At 51.7% G+C, this 20,825-nt stretch overlaps 2 protein-coding genes across 2 annotated transcripts in view; one reads left to right on the top strand and one right to left on the bottom strand.

The window, feature by feature from the left end:
* Nucleotides 1–5,969, top strand: part of SLC38A8 (solute carrier family 38 member 8) — a 36,067-nt gene extending 30,098 nt beyond the window's left edge. Inside the window, exons 10-12 of the mRNA XM_044434138.1 lie at nucleotides 511–710; nucleotides 2,749–2,800; nucleotides 5,812–5,969. Coding sequence (XP_044290073.1) covers nucleotides 511–710; nucleotides 2,749–2,800; nucleotides 5,812–5,914 — 355 coding nt within the window. The 3' untranslated portion in view covers nucleotides 5,915–5,969. The remainder of the gene's footprint in view (nucleotides 1–510; nucleotides 711–2,748; nucleotides 2,801–5,811) is intronic.
* Nucleotides 5,970–11,017: 5,048 nt separating this feature from the next.
* NECAB2 (N-terminal EF-hand calcium binding protein 2) overlaps nucleotides 11,018–20,825 on the bottom strand; it is a 167,818-nt gene continuing 158,010 nt past the window's right edge. Inside the window, exons 9-13 of the mRNA XM_044433909.1 lie at nucleotides 18,942–18,995; nucleotides 15,001–15,113; nucleotides 13,962–14,039; nucleotides 12,274–12,365; nucleotides 11,018–11,046 (exon numbers count right to left, since the gene is read on the bottom strand). Coding sequence (XP_044289844.1) covers nucleotides 11,018–11,046; nucleotides 12,274–12,365; nucleotides 13,962–14,039; nucleotides 15,001–15,113; nucleotides 18,942–18,995 — 366 coding nt within the window. The remainder of the gene's footprint in view (nucleotides 11,047–12,273; nucleotides 12,366–13,961; nucleotides 14,040–15,000; nucleotides 15,114–18,941; nucleotides 18,996–20,825) is intronic.

Raw genomic sequence — 20,825 nt, 5'->3', positions numbered from 1 at the left:
CATCTGGAATGGGCAGTGAAGACTCGCTGGCATTACAAAAAGGCCCACCTTTGTGGGAGATGGGAATGGCTATCGGTGCTCAGACCAGCAATTTCGGGAACTTTGGGGTGCACATTTGGTTGAGGGGCATGTTATGATTGAGGAAGAGGAATGCATTTATACGGCACTTTTTCCTCTTGCAAGGAAGGCGAGGGGCTCGGATGGTCCTCCTCTGCTTTTTAGCCTCACGGCAGCCTTGTGGGGAGGGTTGGGCCGAGAGGCGGTGCTTGGTCACCCGGGGAACGTCACGGCCAAATGGGAACCAGCACCCGGATTGCCCGAGTCCCAGTGCAAGACTGTCCGCTGCACCACGGAGGCCTTCCTGATGAGCGGAAGCGATTGCTGGGTGTGTCTCCTGCTGCAGCACTGGGCATCCTAGGAAGGGATGGGCATCAAGACCCCCACCCCCGTGCTGCTGGCCCGGCCACTTCGGGAACGAGGTTGCCACGGCGCATTGATTGTGTCTGCCAGGTCCGTCCTGCAGGACGTTTGCCTGAGCGCCAAGTGCGGCTTGGCCCTGACAAGGGAGCCCCACGAGAAAGGGCTGCGGGTCGTGCTCACGACGGGCTGGGTCGTGGTCACGCTGGCCATCGCCCTGTGCGTCCCGGACATCAGCAAAGTCATCAGCGGCATCGGCGGCATCAGTGCCTTCTTCATCTTCATCTTCCCAGGTACGCCCCGTCTTGTGCGCGCTCTTATTTAGGGAAGGGTGAAGGAGTTCATATGGGTGGTGATTCTTTGAAGGGCCGAGGTTGTCTCCTTGTTCCTGCAGGATGTTGGCTAGGCGGGGCCTTTTTCTCAAGCGCAGGTTGGCCCCTTCATTGTACAGGAGATGACACAGAATCACAGAATAGTAGAGTTGGACAACTGGTGCAGGGCACCAAGCCACACCCTCCCACTCACAGGCTGCCCAGTTTCTTCTTGAATGTCTCCGGTGTGGGAGAGCCCCCCCTCTCCAGGCAGCTGGTCCCACAGTTGGGTTGCTCTGTCAGCGAGGAAGCTTTTCCCATGCAAAAGGGAGCGCCGCAGTCTTTCATCCCCAAGCCCACACTGGTTCCTTGCCAACCCCCCCCCCCCGCGCAGGGCTGCTACAAATTCACACCTGCAGAAAAGGAGCCATGCAAAGAAGGAACCATAAAAAGCCGCATGCATCCCACTCTGAAGCCACGTTTCGCATACGACAGTCTTGTCGCCGTTTCCTGCTTAACTTGGGTGGCAGCAGCCACACTTTCTTTTCCGGGAAAGCACGTGGTGCCTCACGGAGCGCTCCAGGCCCCGGAACCTGGCCCAGATCCTCAACGCTGACCTACTCTCTTTATTTGGAAAATCCATTCTTTCCTCCCCCTAACTGCTGGAAAAAAATTAATAGGGTGATGAGTGCTTTTGCTTCACTATATTGACAGACCGAATCTGCCCTTTTGACTTTCTGTAATGTCCATTTTTCCAAGCATAGATTCAGTCCAGTGTTTTTCTACAGACGTTTGTGGAAGTTTTGTTTTGAAAGCTTGCTCCCAAAGCTGTGCTAGTCTTGGACACCATTTCCCCCAATGCACATTTTTGCAAGCACTTTTTCTGAAGTGCAAAAATGTGCACATGAGATCGTGGACTGTACGGATTTTCTGATTGGGCAACTCGATGCAAAATTTGGAGAAGTTGTATTCTGATTCATGTATTCTTTAAAGAAGTGCGAAGTAGGTCAATGTACATTGAAAAGGTGAACCAGATTAATTTCAGTGAACCCCTATCCCCTCCCTGCCCTCTTTAGGCAAGGTATTCGTGAATGCATGAGAAGGCTGCCTTTCCAGGAGGGGGCTGTTGTTCCTTCAAGGGAGATGCTGTTTTGTTAGGGCCTCGGTGATCATTGTGCAGGTTGTGACCAGAGCTGGGTGTCCTTTGCAGCAAAGAAAGCTAATTGAAACTCGGTGTCAAGGTAACCCAAATTTTCTCACAGGAGAACAGGTTTCTGCATGTTCAATCATTTATTTACAGCTCTGAGAACTAGAACGGCATGCAATTTTGTTCCTTTTTAGTGATGTTCCGAAACTTTGCATCTACCTTGCTTTGTCCAAGTTTGCAGAGTTGGTCTTTACTTTCCCTGCCCCTCATGTTTTGTCCGCTCAGATTCTTAGCGGAGCTGATGCATGTGAGTCTTTTGGACGCGGCAAACCAGTGGCCCCGGGAAATGTTGTTTCTGCGGGCAACAGCATCTTTAGCGCATCAGGCATCCTGGAAGCACGTCCAAGGGCTGCCACTGCCAGTTGTGTTCTGGGGTGCAGCAAGGTCTGTATTTTGGACCTGGGCTGGGTTGTAGGAGTGGAAGCAGCTGCTTCTCTGGGGGAACAACTCACTTTACTGAGCCCTGTTCTGAAACGAGATGAGAGGAGTTCATCCATGACCAGATGGCTTAAAAATTAATAATAGTAAGGCTGAAAAAACGCTGTAAACTGGCAGCACATGCCAACTTCCACCCGTGCACTCCTGGATGTGAATCAGAAATGATTAGGCTGCTTTGGAAAGGAATATCGAAAAGCCAAATATGATTGGAGAACTGGAAATGCTCATGAATAAAGATACAATCAAATTTCTCTTCTGCTCCTCAATGCAACGTTACCTGAACAGGCTGCTGGCTTTGCACTGCAGGGCAGAAGAAAAGACTGATTTCAGGTATATGCATGGAAAAGAATGTGCAGTGATTTGTTTTCATTGCAGGTCTGTGCTTGGTGTGCGCAATGCAGACAGAACCCATCAAGGCCAGGACCAAGTAGGTGTACCCCCCCCCACCTCCCACTTATGCCTGTGCCGGCAGCGCCCAGATCAGTGCTGCAGTCTGCAGTTTTGGAAACTTTGGGGTGCACATTTGGTTGTGGGGCATGTTATGATTGAGGAAGAGGAATGCATTTATATCCCACTTTTTCTTCTTGCAAGGGACCCAAGGGGGCTCGGATGGTCCTCAGGATGTGCTGTGCATAACCTCAGGAAGGTGCCAGCCCCTAACAGTTTTCACAAGTGGTACTCGTCCTTCAGAGGCTGATGCATTTGTGCAGTGCTGCCTGGATGTAACTGGCACCTCACCTTAAGGTGCGACATTTGGCTGATGCAGACACTTGCATTTATTATAATATTTATCTGGCAGCATTTTTCCTCTTGCAAGGAGCTTGAGGGGGTTTCCACTGTCACCTTCCTCTTCCTTCTCTCCTTTTTTATGTGAGCTAGGCTAGGCTTAGACTCTGTGACTCTAATGAACTGCAAGGCCCAGTGGGGACTAAACCCAGCTCTCCCGAGTCCAAGCGCAGGACCTTTAAGCGCTGCCCCATACTGGCTTCTGTTGCACTGCTTCACCCAGTCTGCCTCCATTCTGGGGAGTGTGCAGAGGCTCCAAACTGTGAAATGAAGCTTTCTGCACAACAGCCTGGTGAGTAGGATAGGCTGAAAGGCTGGGACTGGCCCGCGTGGGCACCAGGCCTGGATCTCCCGAGGCCTGGTCCACCTTTCTAAGCACTGCACCAAGCTTGAGTGTTCTGGCTCGCTTGGGTGCATCTGGAAACAATGCGGAGAAAGATTCTCGCTGCTGCTTCAGCGACCCTCCCATCACGTTGCAAAGGAAAGCCTTGTAGCACCGAGGGGGAGATGGTGCACATCAGGCAGAGACTGTGGCAGACTGTGCGTGCACAGTGCGCTCCATGCAAAATCTGGAGATCAGAGGTATCAGAACAAGAGATTCCCAATGCACCAGTTGCGAGTTTGCAAATGAGATGGGAGAAATCCAGATCTCCAAGAAATGGGGGAGGATTTTGGAAGAATTCCAACCTGCAAACCATTCTGAGATCCTTCCAAGGAGACCTCGGCTTGGCCTAGGGGTGCTTTTGACTTTTGCACAGCCATCCGATTTGGGAGGTATCAGGCAAGGCTGCATTGCCGTTTGCAGTTTGGATTGCTGGGACTTGATGAACTGGACTGAATGGAGCTCCCCTTTCCTCAGAGCCGAAGGCTGGCTCTGATATTTCTGGAAGCTGAAACCAGTGGGTGCTATTTTTTCCCCCCAAGAGAAAGGTGCTGAAGAGGTATATGCACCTGAGAAATTTCTCTCTCTCTCTCTCTCTCTCTCTCTCTCTCATGCCCACAAACACAAACACATGAATCATCACATTCTCGGCTAGCCACGAAGGGGAAATCCAAGGCCAAGCGGATAGAAGGCGTGGGGTTTTGCAAAGAGGATCCCGCTCACGTTGCACCACTGAATGCTGAGGAACGTAGTGAAAGGGTGGAATGCAAGATCTTGCCTTCATTCCAGAAACCAAACCCCGCGTGGCGGCATCCTGAGCACAGTCAGTAGCGTTCGCTTGCACCCCAAAGCTGCCACTGCTGCCTGGACCCGTTCTGTTTCTCCCGTCTGCAAAAGATGGCCTGGGAGAGCTGCGAGCACTGCAGCAGAGAGCCACAAGGATGGCTGCTAAACGGGGGCATTGCTGCTGTGGATGTCCGAGGCTTTTTGCTTTACATGGCAAGGGGGGCAAGTTAGGTGCTGGCTAAAAATTATGCATCAGGCTTACAAGAAATGCAATCACAGCCCTGAAGTTCAGGATCCTCCAAAGAAGTAGATTGGCATTAGAGTTGGGATAGCACCGATTTATGCAGGAGATTTAGGATAATACTTCTTCATACTTGGCAAAATTAACTGAAAAGCTACGCCTGGTCTAACTGTTCTAAGGCGGTGCTCATTAGTCTTGATGTCTAAAAGGTCCCCCCATGTTTACAGGCAGCACTGCGGTGCTTGCTGTATGTATGGAGCCAGTTTCCTTCCAACTCTGCTCTCCGGCTTTTTGGTGGAACCTGCTGCCCCTGTTGGAAGCAGATTACTGGGGTATTTGGCGTGTTCGGTCAAGGATGTTCATTTGGAGTTTTGGTATTTGGGAGGGGGGATGTTTTTCCTGCGGGGAGCAATAAGCACTGACCTCTGTGTTGCAGCTGGAGAGTAAAACTGGAGGTTGTCCCCATGGCCACCGCTGACAGGGAGCCTCTGGTGGGTGGGAGGGCAACAGGGCTGCTGCTGGACATTCCCAGAAATTCCAACTTTGACATCTGCTGGCGGCTCCACCTTCAACAGTGAGTGTGTTTAATCACAGTCCGGTTACTTCAGTGACCTGGACAAGCCGGAGCCTGCAATGCGTTCTGTGTGGGACTGGCTATGAAGACGGGCTGGAAGCCGCAGCGTGGGCAGAACGCGGGCGATCAGGCTGATGGAGGGCACAGGGTGTCTAAGTGTCTAGCAGTGACGCTGGCTCCTTCGTCCTGCAGGCCTATGCAGTTCCCCGTCCAGAGTCCTAGTTTTGATTATAAAGCCTTACCTCACCTGGGAACAAAGTGAGACAAATGCTGTGAGCCTGCAAGTGCCTTCCCAAGGGAGGCCCATGGGGGGGGGGGGCAGCAAGGGTGGGGCCTTCTCAGTAGTGGCCCCAGTGGCGGAATGCCCTGGCTACTAAGGTATGGCTGGCCATGTTTTCAGCACTCTGTTCCCAGAGGTCTGACAGCACAGGATGGGACTTCACAGTAAGCCGTTTATCAGGCCCCAGCATCTTGCTGCAAGGGTGTTTTAGTGGTTCTAAACTGCATGCATATTTTTATGTTCAAGCTTTCTATATGAACATAATGTTTCTGTATATTAGGAAGGTTCTACAGTGAACTGCCTGGCGGGCTTTGCTGGCCCAGAAGTGAAATGATCTCGCAAGTGCACTTAGTTCCGTCTTTTGTCCTTCTCCCCCCGCACCCTTGCAGGTTCTGCCTAATTACCTGGGGGGTCCTCACCGTCCTTTGTGGAGCGTTCATCTTCGGGCAAAGCACAACCATTGCTGTCATGGAACTGTTGTACAAGCTCTAGCCTCGCGGTGGCAGCAGTGAAAAGAGGCTCCTCCATCTGATGGCGTGGAGATTTTACCTGCTGAACATCATGTAAAGGATTGCTACTTTTTAAGCTGCCTGGTATGGGTAAATAAAGTTACAGAACTGGTTGTGCCTTTTCACCTATTGAACATAGTTCACCTATTGCTTTTGTTCGTATACATTCTTGCATGTTTGTACACATTTCTGCTGCCTAACGGGTCACCTGTCACCCATCAGGTGCTCTTGCTTTTCGGCTTCTGGTGTTTCTTTTTGTGGTCTGTCTTGACTCTAGGGGCAGAAAAATGTGCTGGGATGCCTGTGCTGGCTCCAGGTTTCTGCAGCCCCTGCCCAAGAGCCCTTCCCGCAGGGAGCCCTCCTGGCCAACTCCTGCTCTCGCTCTTCCGCCTCTTTCGTCTTGCTCTGGCTTCCGTGCTCGGTAGGCAGAGATCCAGGGAGCATGGAGATCGTTCATTCTGTTCATTTATTGTGCTTCTATCCCGCCTTTCTCCCATGGTGGAACACAAGATGGCTCCCAGGGGGTCTCCCCTCCAATCTCAGGCCAGCCCGGGACCTGCTTAGCTTCAGCATGACGGATGCCTCCTGTGCCTCCAGACCATGCTCTGGGTCATGGCATCTCCTGCTGTTCCTTACCACGACTCTGTGGTTTGGACCAGAGCAAGAGGCTGGGGAACCTGCAGGCTGCTGTGGGAAAGGGGAAGAGCCCGCCCGGGGGCTCTGTTAAGCTGGTACCCTACCGGGAGCTGGAGAAGCTCAAGGTGGAGTGCTCTCCAGGAGCCCCTGCAGGGCCATGGGTGCTCATCAGGACCCTGGTGTGCTTGGTGGGGCCACTTGCACCACCCTGAAGACTGTTCTCATTGGCTCTTGAATTTACCTTCAGTTCTCCTGGAAGCACATTCAAATGTTGTTAGCTTGCTGGGATTCGTGCGCATGCAGGCCCTAAACAAGGCTCTCAAACGAATCTCCCGGATTCTGAGCAAAAGTCTTCTCTTTGCGGGTAGGGCTCCTCTGGTTGTCTGAATGCCGTGTATCCCTGAAGCCAGATCTTTGTTCATGCTCTCTAGTGTGGGTGGCAACCTGGTGCCCTCTGGATGGGTTGGACAACAACTTCCATCCACACCAGCCAGCCTGCACAACGCTGTGGGACTACAGGTGTTGCTGTCCAGAACATGTGGGGTGTGCAAGGTTGCGTACCCCTTTTCCAGCATCCTTCATGTCTTCAGGGCATAAAACAGCCAGGTTGGAGCCATGTCTCTCAACTCGGATTGGGGCACCTGACTCAGGCAGGGGCTCTGGGATTGTTCTCGGCATGTAGCTGTACCTGCGACCCTTTTCGCTCCAACCCTGCACTGAATTGGGTTGCTGGCCCTTCATCAGGAAAAGTACTCTCTCTCAGGTGTGTGGGTGTGTGTGTGAGGGAAAATGAACAAGGAGCAAGCTGGGCTTTTTGTGGGTATAAAAGCTGGTGCATCATTTCTCCTTGGCTTGCTGGCTTCAACGGTCTGTCTCTCTGCCCAGCCAGGGTACGACCTGCTGGAGGTGGCGGGCACAGCTTTCTGCTCTGTAGCACCCTTTCGTTTTCAGCCGTGCAAGGGACGGCTATCTGGAAAGCCCCTTGTCGGAGAGCAACTTTCCTTTGCAGGATCTGGTGCTTGAAATGGCCAAAAGGGGCGCTGTCAGGACTGCATGCTGGAGACAGAAGGAATCCTCATTGCAAGCTCGTTTCTGTGACTCACGAGCATTTTCTATGCACAACATTTTTTTTAGCACACAAAACATGCACCCTTGCAAGTTTAGATTGAGTAAAGCTGGCCAGCTCTCAACCTTCCTCATAGGACTTTTTTCTGGCTAAACATTTTTCCTTTTTCTGAGAGCCAGCATGATGTAGTAGTTAAGAGCACAGAACTGGGACTTGGCCATGGAGTCCACTGGGTGACTGAGGACCAGTCACAGAATCTTAGCCTGACCTACCTTACAGGGTTGTTGTTGTGGGGATAATATTTATTTATTTATTTCCATGTATATGCATCATTTCCATTTATATGCATTCTCCTACTGAATTCTCAAGGCAGCTTACAAGATGGAGAATGATGTAAGCTGCTTTACATCTTTGAAAAAAAGTGGAATATAAATCAAATAAATAAAGTGCTTAGGATTGTGCTCTGAAGTGTCATAGAAATGCTCTGAGGCCATGCATGTTGCAAAACAGAAGTTTCTCTCCCAGCTGCCACCTCCGCATCCAAACAATGGGGGCACGTAAGAAAAAGGAAAAGCAAGAAAAAGGTCTTGACAGGATGTCCCTTTTTGTCTTTTACTTTTATTTGGTTATCAGCACTTAAGTCATAATTATACAATAGCGCATATATATCTCTATATGTAGATATTAAAATTGCGTATATATTGACTAATACTGACATTCTCTAGTATGCTACATTTTAAGAGCTATGTAAGCTCCTTTCTAAAGCAGGACGTGTGAACTATCAAAGCTTATGTTCAAAAAGTGAAGATAAGCAAGCCTCTTAGCGAAGGAAGAGGGCGGCTTGTCCTTTTTTGTTTTTTGTCTTTTGTTTCTTTTTTTAAAATTTTATTTCAAACGTTGCCTGCTTCGGTCCTGGTTAGAAACAATATTTTAAAAATGAAAATGCTCCAAATGCAGGAGAGCTACTTTCTACGGCAAGAGACGGGGAAAACAGGGTCTCCAAGTACATCGCGGCTTGTCTGTTATTCATGCACTGGCGTTAAAGTGAAGGAAATAGAGGGGAACCCAGAGGGGGAAGTGATGCAGGTTGCAAAGGATGCTCCTGGCGGTTGTGCTACAGCCTTGACGTGGTCTGCAGGGAATTTTCTCATTCCATGGGAGCTTGGGAATGGGTAGGTGGGGATTTATGCTGCGGAACTCTGCCAGATAAATCTCAGCCCCAGCCCCAGACTACCGTTCCCAGAATTCCCTGTGGGAAGCTGGGGTGCTCAGTGCTGCCAACCACGGACCGCAGGTAGGGAGGCATGCCCGGCATCTTCCGTCGCCTCCCTTGCCATCCCGTGGGCCCAGCAATTCCCCGCTGAGGTGGGGGCATGCACACACCAAGCACAGACTCCCTTGAGGTGGGGAGGGCGGGTCACTCTTCCTGCACCGCCTCCCCATCCCAGAATGTCTGTGCCGCTTTCTGTGGCAGCAGCGTGGCTTGCAGGGAGCCGTGAAAGCACTCCCTGTGAGTAGGTGTCCCTCTTCTGTCATGCCTGGACGGGGAGGAGCGCCGCCTCCGGCTTGCAGCAGGCCCCGTTTGCGGGTGCTCTTGGGATGCCCTCCCTTTACAGTGTGCAACCAGCCTGGGAGAGGGGGCAGATTTTGTTTTTCCTTCCAAGCAGCGAGTGAAGCCCCCCAGCCACAAGATCCTGGAACACGGAAGTTGCCTGTCCGGAAATCTGTGTGCAACCCCCGAAGGTTCTGGGGGTGCCGCCCGGCCTGATCCCAGGACTCAAGGCAGGGCTTGGGGCAGAGCTGGGAAAAGCAATCCACTTCGTTTATTTCCCCAACATTTTAAGATTTAATTGTGCCTTTAATCGGATTTTGAGGGTGTGATGCTGTGCTTCTTACTGTATTACCACCCTGAGACTTCTGGGAGAGGACGGGGTAAAGAGCTTTTAAAAAGTAACATAAATAAATGGGGCCATTGGAGCAGTGGTGAATCTAGGGGTCCAAATCCAGGGTCCCGCAGCTGCCGGGGCCACGCACGGCGTGCACGTGTGGGGAACCCGGCTCAGCCTCCGGGCCAGGCCGGACGCATGGACATGCCGAGGTCTCGCCTGCTCTGCAACATTCTCAGCAATTTTTATTTTTTTGGGGGGGCGAACAGACTTGTGCGGTTATTCATTTCATTTTTTGGTGCTTTGCTAGACAGCTGTTTGTATCTCACATGTGCTCACTGCAGTGCTTCTGCATGTATCCGTTCTCTTGCAGCTTTTGGGCGGGCCAGGGTGCCCCCTTGCAGAGCCCTGCCCTGGGGGCTAAGCTGTTATGGGGGTGAAGCCTGCGCACAGCAGGACTTGCCCACCATGGCTTGGCCCACAAGATACTCAAACAAATCTGTGTCCCCAAAAGACTCTTCTACGCGTCTCCTAACTTGGTGCAATCAAGGGTATATCTATACTCGGAGTCCCTTCTTAGTTTAGCACCACCATGTGGCTTCTTCCAAAGGATCCACAGCCTGCCATTTGCAGAGGGTGCTGAGTTCTGTGTGGAGGTGCCTTCAGGGAATGGTGGTCCCCGGGGAGTGGGAATGGCTGAGTTTCCCAGCTCGAGTTGGGCATAGGTAAGCTCCGTGTTCCTGCCTTTGGCAATGCTGCGTGGCAGAAAAGCAAGCGCCTTCGGAAACCAGCGCCTTTCCCAAACCTGACGCTCTGCCAGCTGGTTGGACAACTCCCGTAAACCCTGGCTAACGGCAAGCAACTGGCGAGGGGGCCCTGGCCGAAGGAGAAGGCCACCTAATCAGAGGATTTGGAAGGAGCACCTGGCAGGAGTGCAGCATGTCTTGTAGCAGGCATCGAGCTGGAAATCCAGTGAGCTCATGACTGGGGTTCTTGGGGCCCATGTGAGGGCCCTTCTCGGTTTCCGAGTGGATTGTCAGCAGGTCCTGCTCATGATAAGAGCAGGAGCGTAGGACCTGGCTTGCACTGAGTTGGTGCTGGAGGCAGCGTGGAGTCCCTCAAGCCCTACCTGGCGGCTGAACCTGGGATAGTCCCATGCAAAGTGGAATAGGACCCTGGGGCCATGCTTCAGAGCAAGGCTGTGGCCCACAGTGGACCCCCCCCCCCAGAGCCCCAGAGCCCTTCTGCTGAGGATTGTATGCCTGGCGGGGCCGATCAGAAGCTAAAGGCTTGATAGTGTGTACAGTCCCCCCACCCCCCCACTTCACTTCAAATAGCAAGCAAATAACAACATTTCTGGGTAGAAATGCATTGGAGGTGGGGAAGACAACACCTGTAACAAAGTCATTAGAAAAGACAGAAGTTTTGCTCTTTGCAAAAGAGCAGAAAGAAGAGAAAGGGAGGCCTGCCCGTGCCCAGGGGCACCGCCTTCTTCGTGTCAGTCTCTGTTGAGGGTGCACCAAGCCGCTGTAAGGGAAAGACGGAACAGTAAGGAGGGCGGGCCAGAGCCTGAACAAAAGGGCAGTCAAGCCGCCATTTGATGGGTTTTCTTTCATCCGTGCAACCATCTCTCCAGTTGCTCATAGACAATTTAGTGTGTGTGTGTGTGTGTGTGTGTACCTGTGTGTGCCATGGTGGTTTTTGTTTTTGTTTTAACCATTGTTGGTCTGTTGTGTTCTCTGAGTCATGGTATTTCACCGTGGTATTTCACCATGGTAAGGTTGGTCTTCAGAAACCATGATCAGAAACAATGGTTTGTTCTAGGGTTTCTCGGTGCCACCATGGCTTGTTGTGTTGGCTGAAACCAAGATCATGGTTTCCATGGTCATGGCATACAAATACCAGAGAGTCCTCTGGAAAGAGGGGCAACCGCTGGAGCTGCTCTAGCCCTCTAACCCCTATGTGTGGGCCAATAAGGAAGAGGCAGGTGACACAGGTAAGAAGTAGTGTATCAAATGACATTGGTTCACTGATTTCATCCCGGCAGCCCTGATGAGTGACATCCCGGTTTTTGCCCTAGTCTTGCACAGGGACTGCTGCAGCCCCCTCCTGATTGGTCCGCTGTAGTCCTGAGGTGGGTCCCCCCTTCCCGGGTATACCCACAGAGATTAATATTCAATGAATATAAGCAGTTTCACCAAGATTCCCCCCCTTCTGCCTCTGGGAATTTTTGTGCTGTTCCTGCTCCTACAAGTAATCAGGGAGATGGACAGATTGCTTAGCTAAAATCAGCCAGGACACGTCTCTTGCTAGGGTGCTGTGAGGACAGTAAGATCCTAGGCTAGAAGTGGCCACTTCCATGGTCACTCTTGCCAGAGGACTCTACGGAGATTCCATATCAACAATGGTAAAATGGCGATCCTGTCTCTGGATGACCAGAGAAGCTGTGAGGAAGCCCTGAAAACGTAGAAGCGGTCGCCGACTCTCTCTGTGGTTCCAGAAAAATAATCCTACAGGCAGGGACTACGGAACCGGGTCCAGATGACATGACAGACCCTGCATGGTAAGTTTCTATCATGGCATCTCGTGTCTTGTGAACCTGATCTGACCCCAGTGCATCCTTGAGAGCTATGCGGGCAGGAAATCCCTTGCCACAAGGGAGCCACGTGGGCTGTGACTTTACGGCTCCGCTCCGCAAGCCAGTGGCCACCCCACGGCTTGCATTTCGTGCTTGCGGCACGTCCGCATCGGTACCTGGCACTGACACGTTGGAGACCGCTTCGGGCTGAGTCAGCGTATCCACTTTCACATGCTGGAAACTTTTGCAGGCGGGGCTCTGGAGGTGCCTGGAGGGAGGGGAAGAGTGGAGGGGGGTGACGACGGGCCCCTTGCCTTACTCTGGACGATCAGGCCCACTGGGATGGGTGGGCAAAGCCCCCCTCTGTAGGTGAGCTCATGCACCAGCCTTCTCCAACTCGGTGCCCGCCAGGAGCTTTGGGCCAGGACTCCCAGCCACGGTGTCCTTAGAGAGTTGGGTTGGGAGGCCTGGGTTCGAGTCCCCCCTCAGGCACGGAGCCCACTGGCTGACTTTGGGCCCGTCATGACTTCTCAGCCCAGGCCACCTCCCCGGGTTGCTGTTGTGGGGATAAGACGGAGAGCAGGAGGAGCATGCATGCCTCTTTGGCTTCTTTGCGAGAGGAAAAAGAGCGATTGATTTATTCTGACTTTTATGCTCTATCAACTGGGGATGCTGGGAGGCGTAGTGCAACACCCCCAAGAGCACCAGGCTGGGGGAGGCTGTTTTAGCTTGTCCACGAGTCCTTTGCTTGGAGAGCCACTGGGCCCTCTGGGAACATGCCGGGGCCCATAGATCCTTTGGGGTTCCTCCTCCAAGGCTGCAGACCCTGCCTTGAAGTGGGGCTCCAGAATCTGGAAAGAACCAGGGAGCCTTCTTCCAAGCGGCCTTGGGGGTCCTGGAAGGAGCAGAACTGAAGCCAATCCAGAAGCCTGGGGATGCCCAAAGAGTAGGGGGCATTCCTCTGTTTTGCAGACAGTTAAAGTTTAAACTCTGTTAAAATTAGAAAGGTGCAGAAATACAAACATTTAAAGATAACGGCTAAACTCTATTGAGATTGGTGGTGGGGGGTGTGAGCAGGTCCCCTTGCCCATCCTTAGCTACAGGCCAGGGCAGGCAGAGGAAGGAGAGTACAGGGACTCCCATTGGCTCCCTAGGCCCTGCCTGCCTGCCCATCGCCCACCTCTTCTGTATTCATTTATACATGTATTTATGGGCTGCCTATAATGTCAGAGGCCTTGCTAGGCAGCTTACAATACATAATACATATTAACAAAGTAAAACGCACTAAAACCAATGAAAACAGCATGAAGTAAAACATCTATAAAAGCAATATAAAGAGGGTCACAGCATTCAGGCTAAATGTTAGAAAATTTCCTAAAAGGGTATGCCTTTGCCTGGCGCCAAGAGGAAAATAAAGATGGCGCCAGGCGAATTGCCTCATGTCTGGTGGGTGGGAAATGCACCAGAGCACAGAGAGGTGACGGTCACCTCTGGCTCCTCGAGGCCACCTGGCCGCAGCCTAGCAGGGCACCGGAAGTCGATCCCGTCACTGGCTCTGGGTGCTGGGGAAATCAGAATGAGGGAGGGCTTCCCTTGCTTTTGGGAGCTGATTTTGGGTGGAGGGCCCCGATCCTGCTGGTTTCATCCCCTGGGAGGGGGAAGGGCAGCAACAACAGCCGTGTCCCTCCTTATCCCCTTTGCCTGCTCTGTGATTCCTTTTCCTTCTGCCTTCCTTCCTTCCTTCCTTCCTTCCTTCCTTCCTTCCTTCCTTCCTTCTAGAACGGGTGTCAACTCTATGGGTGCCGCAACGTGGCTTGCGGGGACAACTCAGCCGGGCTCCCTCTTTGTCAGCACTTCCTCTTACCTCTTCCAGTCATCCTCTGTCTCCCAGAATTCATAGACGATGAAAGTGACCCCATCGGGAAGTCTCACTGCAGTGACGCTGCGAGACAGGAAAGAAAGCGGAAAGCAGTCAGACGCGAGACTTTCAGGCTAGTGGGAGGTTCCATCTCCCACAGCTTAAATTAGGGAAAAGGAGAATTCAGAGGAGACACAACGCAGGTGAAGAGGTGCAAGCAATCTGTTTGACTCTCAGCCTAACCCACCTCACAGGGGTGTTGTTGTGAAGATAAAATGGGGAGGAGGAGAAGTGCTCAGCTGCTTTGGGTTCTTTGCAAGCATCATCATCATCATCATCATTCTAATCCTAATAATGCGTGCAAGAAGAGCAGGGCAGCCTTAAAGACAAGCAAGCCACTTGGTTCAGCGCCTGGCTGGACCAGCAAATTTGACGTGGTATGAGCCACTGTCCTGTTTTCAAGTGGCTGAACTGAATGCTTGCCAGGAAAAGACTCCGCTTGGAGTCAGGGGGCTGCATGCAGATGTCAAAACAAACAAGCAACAAATACAAGCTTTGTTCGGGTTGGTTATGCTGAGAGCGAGGGTTGGATTAGTAGGTTTTGAGGCGATGCTCCTTTGGGACTTGCCCAGTGAGATTTATAATCCCTGCTCGGCTGGTGGAACAAAACAGATTACAGCCACTGGCCTCTCTCTCCTTCCCAGGAAATTCGGCTTAGGGAAAGCAGAAGGTCCTAAGAAAAAATCCCAAAGACTGTGATTGGGCAGTGTCTTTCCTAGGTTTTGTGCTAGAATGGTGAGAGAGATTCGGAGACCCCCACAAGTCTGCACCTGCAGCCAAGGAAATCTCCTGCCAAAAGTCACAGGAGCATGGGAACAGCGGTACTACTCATAATCTAATACTGCTAGCACTGGCTGGCAGCAACAGCTCTCCGGGCTTCAGCCCGAATTGTTCCCGGGCGGGAAAAGCTATGGGGCTACGCTGCAGGCCTCTCCGCACACTCTTAGTCTTGTCCCATGGCATGAAACACCCAAGTCCTACTGACTGGAAGCAATCTTGGTCTCCCGCCACGTTCTTCAGGTACTGCTTAAGGGAGCCGCAGAACTCGGCCAGGTGCTTCTGGGAAGCCGTCATCTCAGTTCGCACCAAGAGAAGATACTGGAAGAGAGACAAGCGGAGGAGAGTCTTAATGTGGCCAAACCCCGAATACTGGCAGCCCAGTGCTGCCATAACGCACGGCAGCTTCACCCACACGATGCCCCGCTAGGAGCCGTGGATGGACAAGGGGTGGGTGGGCCACCTGCAAATAGACGGGGGCTTAAATATTGAAAGCGGCTGCCTATTTCAGCTTCGGCCTTTACTGCCAGCAACGAAACCTGCAGAGTGGGGAAAGATGAGTAGGAGCCGGCAAACTGTCAAATGCATGCTGCCTCGCCTCGTAAGCCTCTTTGGAAGGCCCGGGCAGTCCTAGTGGCTAATAAACAAATAATTGATCGACTGATTGGAGTTGGTGGAAGTAAAGGGGATGAAGCCAAGAGAAGGGGGGGGGTGGCCACCTGGGGAACCCAACCGGAATGACAGAAGGGCTGGACTTGACCTGCTGGCCCTGCACCTATTTTCCAAGGTGATGTGCTTATGGTAAAACAGAAATGAAAACAAGGAAAATCTAAACGGGGCTGCAGCCTTTTAAAAAAGCTCACTCACATTTCGGTGATGTAAATAGATGCAAATGGAACACAGAGACAAAGCGGAAGCAGCTCATGAAGGGCACAATCCTGTACACACAGGTAAGAAGCCCCCTTTGGCCTCGAGGTTGTTTAGGCTGAGTGAGGAAGACGCACCCAAGACACGCTTCAGGGCAGAAAAAGGACTTGAGCCCTAATCGTTCAGGATCAGGCCGGCTGGGAATGATGGCATTGCAGCCCATCACATCTAGAAGGCACCAGCTTGGGGAAGGCTGCCCTAACTACTGAACCAAGCTGCCTCAGCCCCTCCTAAGCACTGAGCCCGGCTTTGTGGTATGGGCAACGCTCTGGTGTGCAAGTGTGAAAGAGGCTTGATGTGCCTCCTTCCCACAACCAAAGGGCGATGCAAGGCAGCCCATGGCAAGGCCTCCTTCCAAGCACCCGTCTCCTTGCGGAGAGTTTTGTTTTCGTCTCTGCTGCCCGGGGGACTGGTGCATATTAAAATCTCCTTTTCCACTCTTGACCAGACACCATGGAGAGGGAACGAAAGCACCGTGGTTGGGTGAAGGTGAGTTATTTTAAGTCTCTGTTTCCACAGTCCACCTCCTTCTTAATCACTAGCGGCTGGATTGAATGAGGAGAGCAGCCTCTCCAGTTAACCTGGATCGCATCTGGAAGGGAGCACAATGCATCCTGCTCAGAAGCACAGCTGTTCCTAATATGACACCTTTGTTCCTGTGGGATGAAAAAAGGGAGCCCAGAGGAATTTGTTTGGAGAGGGAGAGAGGGGGCGAAGAAGGAAGGGCATTTTTTTCCTTCCTGCCTTCCACAACTGCTATGCCTAAGCAGTTAAGAACATCCTGAACAGTCCAGCCAGGGAGAAGTGTGGCCAAAATTACAGAGCATTATTCTTCTGCATGAAGATATTTTGTGCCTTGGGTTGGCTGGGTGGGCAGCTGATTCTTTTGCAATGGGGCAGCTGCCACGGCAATAAGACAGCAGAATCGCTTAGGGGTGCAAGGCAGGGGCATGGCCCATGATGACTGGGTTCAGACAGCACAGTAACCCTCACTCGAGGGTCAAGTGCAGGCTAATGTTGAAACATGGGTTGAACTGTTGGCCTTCTTAACCATGAACAAACCAGGAAGAAGACCTGCGGGTTGTGGCTGAGTTGTTCACCATAGTTTGTTATTTTGGTTGGTTCCACAGCACATGACAGCCTGTGTTTCAACCGCAACCCCTTGTTCTGCAACAGCCCAGGCTCGACCCATACTCCGCCTTGGGTTGCCCGGTCATCCCAACCCAGTCAAGATCCTGCTGCCCCCTTCCAGCATTTACCGCCAGGGTCATTGTCTCACTCTGCTTAGTGGCAGGCCAACCCTGGCTATGCTTAAATCATGGCAATATGCAGCATCGTTCTGTCATTCTTCTGGCATCCAGGCTTTGAAGGTTTTGTTCTAAATGGGCGAGAAGATAAAAATCTTTTGTACTTCACTTTTTTCTACAGGTCAAACATGCAGGGACAAGCTTGCTTAAATGGCTGTTCCTTCGACTATCCTAAAAGCATCTGCTTCCTTGTCAACAACTCTGGAGTCCACTCACAACTCTGATCTTCGCTAGCTATGTCGGCACATCCTTCAGGCAGCAGCTCCAGGGTGGTGGCAGAAGCCGGCCAGTATTTGCAAGCACACCTGAGACCTGCCACGATGACCGGAGGCCACGGCTGAGTTTGAGTGTGCCCTGGGTGCAGTCAGGACTTAGCCAGGTGAGGCGGGCATCGTTCTCATCTGACTTGCTCTGCTCTGTAGAGTCAGGCGTGGGGACGTCTCCAAAAGCCAGAATGGCCTCACTGTATTCTTCAGAGCACCTGCATATTTCCCTCGTTCTGAGCACATAATTTTGCAGCAATGACCGCATTGCCTGCTGGAGCCTGGTTTGGCGAGTGGCACAGAATTGATCCATACGGGGCGTCAAGGTCCCGGCTTCTGCCACGCTCTGGCCGGAGAGGTTTCCGCAAATGGTTCCAGTGTGCTCCAAATGCATCTTTCTCACAAAGATCTGCACTGAGCCAGTCACTCGGGTTAACTGGTTAAGAGTACAATCCTGTGCACATGCAGGCAGGAAAATGTCCTTCAACTCTCAAGGAATCCTGGGAAGTGGAGGGCATTTTCTCTTGCTATACACATACATTAGATTGTACCCTAGAATTCTTTTCATTGACTAAAAAGGGGTCAGGGAAGGGCGAAGCTGCATGGCAGAGGACATGTGGTGCAGGGGCCCAGTCTTGATTTGGCCCTATAGGCTTACTTCAACCCCCCCCCCCACACACACACACTGATCATCAGCTGCTCAGTAAGTATTCAGCTGGCAGGCCTAGTTTAGCCCAGAGGGATGGGGAGCCCTGGACCCCTTGTGCATTGTCCTGCGTTCCTTCAAACGAGGAAATGGTCATCATCTATTTCAGCAACACACCCTGTTTTTTAAAAGAATTGACCCTGTTCGATAGACATGCAAACTGTTGTGCCTGACCCTGGGGGCTGAACCCCTGGGGAAACTGACAGGGTTCAGGCCATGCGATAGCCCACATTCAACATATGGGTTGAGTGAGGGTTGTCACGGAACTGTAAGCAGTTGTTGAAATATGGGATATCACGGTGCCTGAAGAACTCAGCCGAGATAACAAACCATAGTGAACAACCCCCCGTTTCAGCACGATAACAACCCATTGCTTCCTGTCATCCGTCGTTTGAGGTGAACCCACCTTTCGGCAACAGCCCACATCCAACCACTGGGTATGGGTCGTTGTGTGGTCTGAACCCAGTCATGGCATCAAGCCACTGGTCCTTCTTGGCCAGTACTGGCAACAATGGGTTTCCAGATTTCAAGCAGGAGTCCTTCCTAGGCACCCCGGGAGGTTCTGCAGGTTGAATCGGGGAACTCCTTCATGCAAAGCGGGTGTTCTAGCCACAGCCTCATCCATGGGCTCATATACTCCCATTTTGAGGGCTGCTCCCTTCCGGTTCCTAAGGAAGTTCTGACTCACTTCCTTTCTGAGGGACTTCAGGAAATGGCATGTTGACTGGATGGCTGAAACAGTGCTTCGTGCGGGTCACGGGGCCCCTGTGTGGTGCCCGATCCAGGGCACTGCTGGAGAAAGTTGCTCCCCTGAACTCGCACATTTGCAGCAGAAGGGGGTGGAGATGAACACGGTGGGATGCCCCTCCCCAATCTCTTAATTTGCATACGCTACAGTATTTTCTCCTGGCAGGAGTCAGAGAAGAGTTTTGTGAGTACTCACCGCACAGGCTGTGTTCTCGCTGTCCGACAACCGCTGGTGCAGATCAAACCAAAGAGTCTGTGGTGGAGAAAAAGATTTTTTAAGTTAAGAACAAAAGCAAGAAAGGAGTGGAGGATGTTGCAAAGCATTCCACTTGGTGTTGTGCTGCAGAGGAGTTTACGAGCAAAGAATATTTCACATGCAAAGGGTCCAGAATTCATTAAAATGCTGCAGCCAGGAAGCATTTCACTGGGGCGACCCAGTCGTGAGACGATACATCCAAGGCAACGCACTATTTCTTCTCCATTCCTTGGCTGCAGCCTGGAATGGTATCCAGCCCCGCCGGACAGTCACTTGATTCTGCTGCACGTGTTGGTCAAGCTTCCACTGATGCTGGGTGATATGAGTGCTCTGCCTTTTGGCTGATTTGCAGTCACAGAATCATACAATCCTTTGTGCGATTCAATTCACTGCTAGCCGCAATCAGAGCACAAAGAAGATGCTTGGTGTGAAAGAGCTGCAGGGCATCGGATTGCCAGCCGAGACAAAGCAGCTATCGCCCTGATCCAGCAGCTGGTCACCAACTGGTTCCTACAGAAATGCAATATGCACGGTCTGTACATGCAGAACGGACTCTCTTCTTCTGAATAAGCTCAGAACACTCAGGCTTGGTCCCAGCCCTGGACATGTTCAGATGAGATCTATTGCAATCTGCGGAAAGTATCCAGTTGTGCTACTGTATTAGTGCAAATGACATTGCACTGGCAGGAACTCAGTTTTGAACTGTGCAGAAGAGAAGAATCCAACTAAGTGGATCCTGTGCATGCATGATTCTGTGCAATCCGCTGCTCATAATGTGTACAACTTCCTGTGCAAACTTCAAGTTGATTATAATTGGGGATGCCCTGGTGGATCTGTTGGAAGTTATGGGAGTGTTGTTGGGGGGAAGCATGTCATTCTTGGCTTCTTGATTCTAAGGGAAGCAAAAGCTAAATGCAGCCAAGCATGTGCCCCGAATTTTAGAAAACCGAGCTTTAATAAACACTGATTAGTAAGGTTCTACAGTAAGCAACTGTAATGAGAAAAGGAGCCCAGGATGAGAGGGAATTTTATTTTTAAAAAGGAAATCCTAAAGGGTCAATTGAAAGGAATTCCAACGAGCAAAAAAGGTAGAAGGCAAGAAAAGAAACTTCACAAAAAACTTGAAGATGACCTGAAAACAAAAAAGGCGCCGCTAAGAAGGGGAATGGAAGGCCAGGCTACAAAGGAAAGTAGGCAGAGCGGAGTTGCTGCAACGGCATCCGGAAGGCGAACCATCTGAGGTCCTCAGTGAATGCTAAAAACAACCGAAACACTTTTTTCATAGCTGCGTGTGATAAAAGACAGAGGAATTCTGGTTCAACTACTCAGAGAGGATGGCAAAATGATGAGAAAGAGAAGGCAGAATACTCAGTTCCAACTTTGGCGCAGTCTTTCCTAAAAGAGGGTCTGTGACCTCCCTGGAAAAGAAGAAAGTTGAGGCTGGAGTGGCAGGGCTGCAGCGTGAGATTGTCTGACGAACGGTCAAGAAGCACCTCATCACTCTGAGCGAGTTCAGTGCTCCAGGGCCTGATGAACTCCTTCCCAGAGTCATAAAGAAGCCGCTGGAAGGAGGTCTCCGGAATACTCGCTATTACCTGTGAAAAATCATGGAGGGCAGGTGAAGTGCCAGGTGGCAGGGGAAGGGCTAAGGCTGTCCCCATCTTTGAAAGGGGGGAAAGGAGGATCCTGGGAACGACGCTGGCATGCTGTGATGCTTCAGGGTGCAGGACTGGGACTCAGGAGGTCTGGGTTCAGGTCCCCATTCTGCCACGCAGTTCACTAGGAGTCCTCGGGCCAGTCACCGACTCTGTGCCCGGCCTACCTCAC

The sequence above is a fragment of the Varanus komodoensis genome, unplaced genomic scaffold (genome assembly GCF_004798865.1).
Source record: "Varanus komodoensis strain SLA01 unplaced genomic scaffold, ASM479886v1 scaffold27, whole genome shotgun sequence".
NCBI classification, from domain to species: Eukaryota; Metazoa; Chordata; class Lepidosauria; order Squamata; family Varanidae; genus Varanus; species Varanus komodoensis.
The sequence above is the reverse complement of the archived record's forward strand: the minus strand, read 5'-3'. Positions and strand labels throughout refer to the sequence as shown.